This window comes from Apaloderma vittatum, unplaced genomic scaffold (assembly GCF_000703405.1).
Source record: "Apaloderma vittatum isolate BGI_N311 unplaced genomic scaffold, ASM70340v1 scaffold6490, whole genome shotgun sequence".
In the NCBI taxonomy this organism is placed as follows: Eukaryota; Metazoa; Chordata; class Aves; order Trogoniformes; family Trogonidae; genus Apaloderma; species Apaloderma vittatum.
Window position 1 is genome coordinate 82,389 of NW_009694965.1, and position 11,802 is coordinate 94,190.

The 11,802-nt window shown below is 40.9% G+C and overlaps 1 protein-coding gene across 1 annotated transcript in view; it reads left to right on the plus strand.

Annotated features, from left to right (window-relative positions):
• Positions 1-5,246, plus strand: part of KCNQ1 (potassium voltage-gated channel, KQT-like subfamily, member 1) — a gene marked incomplete at its 5' end in the record, with an annotated part of 52,917 nt that extends 47,671 nt beyond the window's left edge. Inside the window, 2 exons of the mRNA XM_009869412.1 lie at positions 624-765; positions 5,122-5,246. Coding sequence (XP_009867714.1) covers positions 624-765; positions 5,122-5,246 — 267 coding nt within the window. The remainder of the gene's footprint in view (positions 1-623; positions 766-5,121) is intronic.
• Positions 5,247-11,802: the final 6,556 nt, after the last annotated feature.

Sequence of the window (11,802 nt, forward strand, 5' to 3'; positions counted from 1 at the left end):
CTGCTTCTCTCAGCTATTAATTTTATGACTTTCTAAGCTTCTGTGGTGAAGATGTCCTGTGCCTACATACAGCAGTATTTTCATACCTACAGATTCCATAAGTTTGCGTTGGGTTTTTTTGTTTAAAATATAGCAACAGCGAAACCTTTGTGAGAATCTTTAGATTAGGTAATGCTTTATACTCTCTGTTGGACAGTAGTTTCGAGCTGGAAGGAAAAAGGATGTTGTGCAAAAATCTTCCCTGGTATCGTGGGTTCCTCTGAGTCCAGTAGCAATATATCCATTAACTTTTTGCCGAAGGTATGATTAATTGCGTCCATAAAATAGTGAAGATGTCATGGAATAGTTTATGTGAACTGTCGCAGAGCCAGCAGGCTGTTTTTTACTGCAGGCAAGGGGTTTGCTGGTGACAGTGTGCAGGGATTTTAGTGATAAACCAGTTTTGGCACAACAAGGGGCAGCCTTCCTGAGAATCGCACAACGTAGCACCATGAAAATGGAATTGGCCAAGCACTCCTTTGACTGCTTAGTGCTCGTGGGCCTTGCGTTATTATTGAAGAAATTGCCAAAGAGGTGACTAAATGTGGCTTGGTTTGAGTAATTTAATGCATGTGTGTTTTTAGGTTAAAAAGAAGAAATCTAAGTTAGACAAGGACAATGGGCCTTCTTCTCCGGATAGGATGTTGACTGTTCCACACATCACTTATGACCACGTGGCGGAGGAGAGGAGACCTGATTTCAATTTCGAAGCATACGAAAATTCTGGTAAGAAATTCCATTATCAATGCCTGTAACTGTAATGGCTTCTATTAGTAATTTACACAGAGGTCCTTTTTAATACCTGTAGGAGAGAGGATGAGGACAGAACAAGCTCTTGTCGTTCAAAAGCCAGAAAACTTTGCTTTTTTGGCTTTGGTTGCTGGCTTGTCGGGATGAGATTAAACCATCCCTTTAATGAACATGCTCCACTGCCGGCAAACTAAGATTATTTGTCATTTCTGCCTGCCAGAAGAGCTGCTGTCTCTGCGGCATAGGTTCCCCCATTCTGCAATTAACTGAAGTTACCTGGATTGACTGTTAGCTTTTCCATGGGAAATTTACCCAAGCTGTACCTCAACCAAAAAAGGGCTGGCACATCTGGGCTGTGCTGAATATCGTCTGCTATGTGAAAGCATCACGTGCTCCTGCCATCTGCTCAGTGGAGTAGGCTGTGAATCAAATTTTGAAAGCAGAATTACTTAAGATAAACGTGGATCCATCTGTATTAACTCTCCCTGTGCAAAATGGTGCAGTACGAGGGAAAAGAAAAGGCTTTGACAGTCACTTTACAATTCATAGCTGAGTTATAGTTGCTTTAGTTGTAATGAACTTCCAAAATAACTGAATTTACAATGTGGCTTTTTTACAAATGTACTTTTATTAGAAGTTTCTAATGTGTATTGCTCAAATTTTGGCAGCACTAGTGAGGTTTAATTTTTAAGATGTGTTTTATAGAAACCCTAAGTACTTCGTTTTCTTTCTCCTCAGAAATTTGGCTGACCTGATTGAATTTAATGACTTTTAAAATCCGATAGCAATGTGGGCTGGCACCAGGCATATTTTAATTTGAGCAGAAAGTCTCGCCGTCCCTGTGCTTTTTTGGAACGCTCCTGTCTTTGTCTCCTTTGGTAACATCCCATGCTTTCCCACTCGTTCTTGGTCTCTGTTAAGGAATGATTGTGAATTACATCTGGTGGTAGAAATTACATAGCTTTTAAAAGGTAGGAGAATACTGAGTTTAGTCTATGTCCCAGGCTTTGAGTACAGATACTTTTCTCCAAAAGAACCCAAGGAACAAACCATACAAATGCTTAGATTTGTCAAGTCCCACCTCTTATCGCTATGTTTGTTAATTCATTAAAAGACAATATGATTTGCAGGCAGCCTAGTACTACTGCACTGCAAATATCACCTCTAGCTTGCCATGAATTTCTTCTGACACTTATCTTTTTTCTTTTTTTATCTGTGTTCTGCTCTCTCTAAACTGTTACAAGTATACAGGACAAAAAGGAATATTAAAATTGCTTGGTAAGTTGAGGAAAATAATTCTATCTGTGGCATGCTAGCTTATGACAACGTAACGTTTGCGGTGCTGTTCCTGTGTGTCTAGTGCCATATAGTTTCTAAGAAATACTTTGCAGACAAGGAGATCTAGACAGACAAAAATCTACATTTTCAAACTTGTACTCACAATCGCGCCCACAGTCTCACTACAAAGAGAAACATGAGCACTCGTTCCTACAGGTAGGTGATCTCCGTTGGTCTTTTTAGAATTGAGAAAAACTGCTCATGTATACATAACCAATAGAAAAAGATAATCTGCATACAAATAAACTGTAATTCATCCAGTAGTTAAGTTATCTGAGCACGTAGATGAGAGTTAAGTTCTAAACAGACTGGGATGGAAGAGAAATTTCCAGATTTGACCTCCAATATTGTGCATTCTGAAGTACATGCATCTGTTCCTGTAAAAACGCTCTGTAGATATTTGTGAACAGATGGGGACCCATAAATTAAATAATTTATTTTACTGTTTGTCTGGATTCTGTGATCACTTAAGCAGCCGTGTAGCCCTGTGATGTTCCTAATGTGCTTGCTTGGGCACTTTCTTAACAATTGAATGTTCCCCAAAGGACTCTAGGATTAAAGCTCGGTCTGGGCAAAAAACCTCTGTGCTTTAGGGAGGGTGCTGTGAGCCACCTGCAAGTGGTCTGCTCTGCATCCACTAAAGACAATAGAGGCTTCTTCTCGGTGATTGGGGCTTGGATTAAACTGTCGGAAAGCACAAGGCTCATTTTCTCCTCGGAACACCCGTGGAACACAGGACAATGAAGGCAATAACCTAGCAGAAAACAAACTGAAACGTTTTCACTCCCCTTCACCAGATCTTGCTTTGCCCATTTTCTGGTTTCCATTTTTCTCCTGTATTCCAAGTGGTGCATCTCTGGTGGGGGCGAACGTGGACGAGCAGGCTCAGGAGAGCGGCAGGGGTCGTGAAGTCACCTTCTTTAAAGAAATTCCTTCCTCCTGGGGAAGTATCACAGGAGCTTTGCCAGCCACCATAGATGCAGTTTGTATTTCCGAGCCAGGCAGCATGAGCTTGGGGGACCTGGGAGGTTATCTAACACTGTTCTCACAGCGATGTAAAGAAATAAAGAGGAGAGGGTGTTATTTGTGCTTACTGTGGGATTACCTACATGCAAAAGTGCAGCTGCCAAGCCTGAAGCTCAGAAGCAAGAGATCAGAAAGTACACAGTTAAAGAATGTTCATTTAGCTTTAACTGTGTCCTCAGAAAGCCTCTAGGCCCATGTCCATGTGCTGCTTTCTCGTATTCAGTAAGTTTTAGTTCTCTGAGCTGCCCGCTTAGATTCAAGTTTTCACGCTCCTAGATCCTCCATCTGTTTTCCCTGCCAGCAAACAGACATTTCCACCTCCTTTTCTTCCCTCCTCCTTTCTCCTGGCATCATCAATTAGGAAAGATCCAGGAGCCATGGCTGGATCATGTCTAGCACTGACAGAACACTTACAAAGGGGTGTTTTTTAAATTATTTTTTTTTTTGAACTCCAGTACACTTGTGATTTGAGAGTTTTTCTCTTTGCGTATAATTAAGGCAATGCTTCTGAGAAATATCAGTCTGTCCCAATGTGTGAGTCCATAGGCATTGCTTAATGAAATAGTTATAAAAAGGATAGCCTGATTCAAAAGGGCTAAGCATAGCGTAAACATGTTTAGGTGAGGCTCTTCCTCACCATTGACTCCTCTTGCTTGCCTGAACCTTTTCCCCAAGAAATTCAGCTTGAGGCAGGTACTATGAACCACAGCAAGAGGGGTCTGACCCTTATGAGGTTGTACACCTTGGAAAGAGAAACACTTGAGGAAAGCCTCAAGAAAGGAAGGAAGGGGCAAACATATGGATGCCCCTCAAAATGGGACTGGCACGTAGGGAGGAGTATCACTCCAGTGACACTGCCTTGGAGGGTGGGTTTGAACACAAAACAAAGCCTCCCTTAGCGGCGATTCAATATTCTGCTAACATGTAATTCCACAGTATTTCTTTATGTTGTTTTTAACCATGTCAGGTACAACATACTGTATTTTAGGTGTCTCTGCATCACCTCAGCTGCCTGTCTGGAGCTTTTTTCTTTTTTCTTTTTTTTTTTTTTTGTGTGTGTATGTGTGTCTTTTCCCCTCTTCTCTCTCTCTTTGTTTTATGTGTCTTTACTCTGACTCAGATTGTCAGCGCTCCTGGCCATCCTTTTCCACAGACCAACAGCCTTCGAGCCCTCCTTCCTCTCCAGGTAAAGCTCATAATATTTCATTGCTCCATCATCTTCATTAATCACTAAACATCTTTATTAACTACTAGACCTTTGCAATGCTCTGTCCAGAGTTGTCCACTGCAGCACAGAAATTTGTAGTGCTGGTTGTAGTAATTTATTCTCTATGAAATTCGTTTACAGTCATGTGTAAATACAATGGTGATTTCATTTATATGCATCTTGCCACCTGTCCCATGTCTGGGCTCAAAGAGGAGCCATCCTTGTGCCTGAGTGTGAGAGGGACTGGAAACCAGTAGACCAGCTCAGAGAGCACATGACAGGAGCTGACTGCTCACCATGAAAGTGCCTGGGCTTCTTTGTTGATGTAAGCCTAATTTCTTGATCTTAGTCACAGTAATTATGCCCCAGAAGCTGGTATTATAAACTAAATTTGAAGTAGAGGTCATATGAAAAGGAACTGATCTTGTTATTGAATTGCACTCCTGCACGGTCGCTGTGGAGCAGTGGTCAGTGGTACGGCTGAATACAATGCATGAAGCTGCCTGTAGTATGGATACACTAGAACAGAGAATATCAGGAGTGTGAACAAAAAAAATAAAAAAATAAAAATACTAGCTTTACATCTTCAGCAGAAGTCAAAGTTCTTTGGGTAGAAGAAGAGTTAAAGCTTTGCTTTTCATGAGCTTTTTTGTAGTAAGTTCTATTTTCAATATTCTGTTAAAATGTCCAGTATTTCAGAGATCCAGACTGAAAAAGCCGAATGCTGTTGCTTTAACTGCTCTCTGCATGTTTCCTCACAGTGAAAAAAAACCCGACGTTTTTAGATGTGAACACAGGACCCTTCATCAGGACCAGCAGCTTCGCCGACGAGCTTGACCTGGAGGGCGAGACGCTGCTGACCCCAATAACTCACATCTCGCAGTAAGTCAAGGCCATTGAATTGCGCGTTCGTTGACTTAGACGAGAGAAGCCGACTCGGGTGGGAGGAGCTGTAACAGGGAGCTGATAGGACTATCTCGGATATTTGCGCCCTTGGAAGCTGGTGTGTGCGCTGATAAATCGTCCTGTTGAGCTAAAGAGCAGTCACTTGGCTGGGACACAAGGCTGGAGTTTTTAGGTGGTGTCTGTGGGCAGCTGCTGGTTGGTAGCCTCCAGTTTTCCACATGGAGGCGACGTGTGGGAATACTTCTCTGTCGAGAATTATCATCATTAATTCATCCCTCCAACGTTTTCCAGTGGAATAGATGTAAAGTGCAAATTTTTAAACACTACTATGTGAAATACCAGCCTTTCCATTTCAGTGGCACCTTCTCTAACGGTCAGATGATGATCTGCACTGGAGGAAGAGATCTGATTTGGTCTTTATTACTACTTTGTGGTATATAAAATGATCTCAAATGGCCCCGTGTTTTTTTATTTTGTTGGTATTTCTCTTTTAAGAGGAGATTTTCCACATGTCTCTTCTGCTAAAATGTTATCTCCGGATTATTCTGAAAAATGGAGAATTGCAATAGATTTTTATTCAAATGCCTTTAAAAAAATAGTCTGTCATTGTTTAATTCAAACTCCAGACAAATGCTTATTATTTATAATAGTGGGTGTGTAGCAATATGTGCTCTAGCAGACAAATGAGACATTTTTTTCCCCTCCTATTCCTAGAAATCTGCAGCGCAACCACAGATGAAAATTCTTGGCATACTTGTATTTCTGAGGTACAAAACATGCAGAAATGCCTGCTGCCAATTTTCAGGCCTTCTTCCTATACAGTATAAATAGCAGAGGAGCTCGAACGTGCTTTTTATAGCCACTTCAGGAGGGCATTTTTTACAAAAAAAAGTAGATTTGAGGAGAGTCTCTTCAGCTGAATCCCCTAAATGTGCATATATTTGTAGGCAGAGGATTTAGGAGGCTTGTGTTCTAGAAGATTTCTTAGTGGCACACGCAGGAGAAGGAAGTCATAAATTTCCTCGAGCCCTAGACAAGAACAACAGAGCAGCAAAACCAGGTCTAGAAGTTTCCTTGGCGTAGCTTTTTTTTAAACTCGTAATTTATTGCCCTGCTGCAGGCTTTCTTTAAGAGAAATGAGCCTTAGCACCAGGAGTTTTCACTATCCTTTTTGAATTTGGGAATGATTTAGTTATTTCTCATTATCAGCTTCGTTGATACATTTCAAATAATAAGGTTCTCCTTCACTTTTAAGTCCAACTTGTGTAGCAGCTGAATTTTTGGGGTTGGGTTTTTTTTCCCTGTGAGCTGCTTGTGGGAGACCTTAGGATATTTTAAATCTTAGGATATTTTTGAAAGAAATGCTGTACTATATGTTGCCCTTTTTCTGTGGAATTAGAAATAAGAAATCTTTCATGTGGAAAGATTGCCGTACCAGTTAATCATCTGTCACTACCACTTTGAGGAAATGAAAATAATAATAATAATAGAAGCGCTTTGAGATGTGACGTGCAAATGGGAAGGTGATTAAAATGTCATAGAAAAAAAAACCAAATGAATTTGCAGCCGGTGCATGCAGGAACCCAGAATAAGGTAGCGGCACAGGGAAGAGTGATTGCACTTTTCCTTCTACGTGAGAATTCTTACGAGAAGAAGATGCAGCTGGAAGCCAAGCAATCTGTGTAATCAGCTGTTACGGATCTCGCCTAGAAACTGGGCTGTAACCCTCCGAGGAGCGCGGTACCCGGCGTGCTGCTGGAGATAAGCCCCGGCTCTTTAATGGTTTGTTTAATGATTGTTGGGGTCTGCTCTGGTGTAAAAGTGAAATCGGAAACTGGACCGTGGCAACAGCCCACCTCTCCTTCGGGCTCCTCGCTGTTTTCCTTCTCCCTGATCGAGGCGTGTTCTGTTTTGTCTCCTGTTCCCCGATTCACTTCGCTGCATCTTTTGTGCCATTTGCATTTTAAAGCAGTGGGAAATTGATACGAGTTGTAGCTGAGCTTCGGCTACCAAGCGGTTCTTTCCCTGTGTTCATGTAATTGTTTCATGTCAGTGCCTTTTTTTAACTTTACTTTTGGCGTAAGATGAGGGAGCAAAAGATATTAAACCCACCTGCCAGGCATGCAAATGGGAGGCAGAGAGAGAAGTGGGCGGAATTGAGCTGAAAAAGGGAACGAATTAAATAATGAAGAACCCTCAATCTTATATATCTTTATATAAATATTTCCCAACTCCTTAAAGAAATTCTCTGTGTTCTCCATGAATCTTTCAGAAATGCTAATGAATGAAAGTGATATTCAAGCCTGTTATTTCCGTAGTTTCCCTTTCTCAGCTCTTTCGAGAGAGGTTTGTTTTATCAGTTCTGGTGTATAAAGGTGTCATATTTTTTGTTGCTCCTTAATAGGAGTCATCTTTTAGGGAAATACAATCTCTAACTGTAAATTGACTGCAGAAATCAAAATATAAATCAAAGGTCATCTCCGGGTACTGCATTTAAACTCTTTATGTGTAAGAAGCTCGATTTTTTCACCAAGTTTAAAGAAACTGGACAACTCCTGCCTGGTTCTATCACCCCGAGTATCGTGCTAAACAAGTCCTTGCTGTCATAAGACTGCGTAAACCCATACGCTCTAACTGTGCCAATAGCTGGCAAAATTCTTGATCTTTAAATTGTGCATACGGTATTAGTTCACATGCATCCCTTTCTCTAATTTTTTTTTTTTAATCCTGTGGAATCCCACTGACTTTGAGGAGTCTGTTTCTTGCTGAAAGCAGTTGCTAGCGTTACATGTTCGTGATCCTGTTATTGCTTCTGTGCTCCAAATAACAATAATTCTTGATGTTTCAGTGACTCCTTCCTGCATATTCCATACACCTCTGTATTGGTGTCATGGAAATACAATTTATTACTTAAGGGGATTAGTTTTTTCAGTGTACATATACTATAATTTTTAAGGGGAGGCTTTCTTGCTGTGGCTTTAGATTTAATACAGGAGGCTTACACTAGAATAAAGAATTATATTAAAAGAAAGAACACTTTTCTGTTGTTAAGTGTGTTTCTATCCTGAAAAAATTCTGTATCTAATTCTATATCAGCTTTATGTTCTCCACTGTCTCCATCAGCCTCTCAGGTGGGGCTGAGAGCCTTTTAGGCACTGCATTAGGAGTAAATGGGAGACTCCAGCGGTGGAGGTGGTTTTAAAAAATAAATCCTTCTTTGTTAAACAGCATTAGAGATGGAATAATGCAGCAAACAAATTTAGTGTGTTTTAATTATTTCACGTGTAAGCGGAAATGGTAGTAGATGCATCTTTCTGAATGCCTGAAACGAATGCTTTTGAACACTTCAAAACATATTTGAAGTAATTGAAATTAAGTGTGCTGGTAAACATCGAGAGCAGTGTCCATGGTGCTGCAGTTACCACTGGCTTTCCCTGGAAATTATATTTTCTTTCCTTTTTCCATAATATTTTCATCAAGTGTTCTGTGGTTTAATTGCCATCAGATAATCTGTTGGCATGAGATACAGCCCCACTGCCTAGAACAAACAATGCTGAATGTGTTTTATAACTGTCTCTTTTCTCTTGGATTATCAGCGAGTGGAATTCCTATTTGCTTTGATTTGCTAGCTCATATTGTGAGAGATTCCTGCTTTTATCTTCCTCTTCTATACCAAAATGACCCTCTGAAGTCTGAGCAAATATAGCTTGTTTTTTTTTCTACTTTCGAGTGGCCAGATGCAACGACCGACTTCTGCTGTCGCAAGAATTCTCTCTGAAACGCTGCAAACAATTTTTAAGCTGTCCATTTTAGCATTAGTGACAGGGTATGTTGGCAGAAGAGCAGTGATCGCAGCCGTGTGTAAGAACGTGCCTGAGTTCAGGCCAGAGCTTAATGCTGGTTACTGTTCTGGGCTCTTATTCCAGTCATTTATTTGACTCGCACCAGCAAAGTCTTGAGCACTCGCTGTCCGGCCCGTTGCAGTGTGTCAGCAGATTCCCGTAGGAATGCTGCCCACAATATCTGCCCATTCCATAGATTGCCAAAAAGGGAGAGGACTCTTCCCCTTGGTATGGAGGAGCATCGTCATATCCCATGTTTTCATTATCAGTCGATCCGAAACTTGGCAGTAGAAATCGACCCTAGAACTCTGAAAGTAGCAGGAATCTGATTTTCAAGGCATGTTCAGCTGCTTTGAGCCACTTGAGGATGCGACGCGTCGCTAAAGCTGGTTTAACAAGCCATCAGACAAGTTCCTCTTTCAGAAGGGAACTGCAGAGCAGCTGTCAACAAGATGCTGTCATTTATAATCTTTGCTTCTGTAGATGGATTATCCAAGATGTGCTGAAGACTCAGGCAAATCTTTGTGGTGTCTTACGTCACCCCCAGCGCTTGCAGCAACTGAGCTGCTTCTGACAGCACCATAAATGATGTGGCCAGCATCTGTCCCATGTGGTTCCTTGTTTCTTTTATCTTAAGGGAGAAGTTCTTGGGTACTGTGGTAGGTGGTTGTTTTTTTCGTAAATTTAGATGGAGCGTGTAGTTCGCATCTCTAGCTCTGAAGAGCAGAAGGGATAATGAGATCATCTCCTTTGACCTTGGAAAAGGCAGTCAGTCTGTAGCGCTCCGTCACGTTGAATGCAGCGTTGTGTGTTCTTCATCTCAGCAAAAACACAATAAAAGAGTTGTATTTTCTAAGCTTACAAAGTGAACAGGTGAAAAATTCAGGCAGGAACCTAGAGTTCGCAATTTCACAGCTCCTTTTATTTTAACTTTCCATCTGTTGATTTTATTTATCGTATACTGGTGCTGCTGCTTCCCAGAAGGTACTACTGGACAAACGTGTTCTGCGTTAGACTTTACAAGCCTGTGTGAAATAATAGTCTCGTAATCTTTTCTTCCCTTACTACAAATTGTCACTGATGTGTAAAATTACTGTTTGGCTATTTCATGTTACTGCCGTGGTATAAAAGTAGCGTGTTGACTTTTCCTAGTGTACAAACGGTCTAGGCAGAAGCTAAGATAGCTTAGCTATTTCTTTTGTGTTGCAGATGAACGTTGCATTCCTTGGTCTCCAAGTGCTGGTTTACATCTTGATTGATGTTAAGTAATTAAACCAGACTCCAGCTGCTTAGTGGTTCAGAGATACAGGGCTCCTATGCTGTAAAAACAACAAGCGACTCTCCACTTACTAACTTTTATCATTGTTTGCTTTGGGCACCATGCAGAATAATAAGTGCAAAAACTTCTTCTCTTTTTTTTTTTTTTTATTGGAGGGGGTGTGAGACAGCAAATGTGTCCCACTTTTATCTAGCATTTTAAGAAGTTCAATTTATGATCATCCTGAGTTAACTCCAGAGTTAAAAATGAAAGCATAAATGAAGATTTTTCTTTTAGTTATGAAGCTGGAGGATTGCTTTACTTTTCATTTGGGTGTGGCGGATGTACCGAAAGAAGTAAAATACTTGAGTAGTTTGTAATGTATATGCTTCTATTGGGAGTTACTTCATCCAAGAAATGGGACAGAAATTTAGTTTAATGGCATATTAATTACGTGACAAATAATAGTTTTCTACGAGTGTGGTAGTAAAATCTTCATTATGAAGTTGTAAATTTAATACTTTTAAAGAGAAGTTAAATTAGCATGCTTTGAAATATATGGGCAGCATTATGCCTGTCCAGATCAATACGTGCCAACCAAGAGACGTAGCTGACCTCTTAGGTTTATTCTACGTGCGGGTACAAACTAGTAAACACTTTTTAGCAAAACTATAATCCTGATATTGGTCAAAATGTTAGCATTTGTAAATGTAGTTGGTTGTTGGGTTTTTTTTCAGTAGTTGTCGTGATGGCTGTGGCTCTGAGAGTGGTGACAGAGATGTGTGCGGGTCTTTGGGGCAGACAGAGCTGGAAACCAAGACGGAGTTAAGAAGCAAATAGTTTGTCTAATGTATTTTTGACCTAATCATCTAATTTCAGGCCTGCAGTCAAATCCAGGCATGGAACATTACAGTATTAAAAGCCAATAGCACGTGTGGCTCAAGGGACCTTTGAATTTCAATTCTTGGATGGCATTTAATTTCTAATAAGGTCTTGTGAGACCATCTTCTGTAGTAAAGCGCATTGTGTTGGAAACATGGACATCAACAGCTGGTTTAGATGTTGCTGGGTAGTGCAAGGGGACAGCAGAGCTGAAGGAAAATGCGTCTTCGTAACAGTCTTAACACGCAGGGGAACAATTCCGCAGCGTGCAGGCGAGTTAGCTTACCTGCTGCAGTACTGCAGTCGCTGTAAGAGTGGTCTGAAAATCACTCAAAGGTATTATCAATGCAAGTTTATTCTGCCTTTTAACTTCACCCCGCAGTGTTTTACAGAGAGACATATTGCAGTTGCGGGTTTTTTCACAAGCAGATTCTGCACCCAGTCCAGAATTAACGCAGCATTTTCCTCTTGCTCGAATTCTCTGGAAATCGTTTCACAGCATTGATGTATTAGAGAGTTTCTTGTGCAGCTGCTGTTTCTGATCGCTACGAATC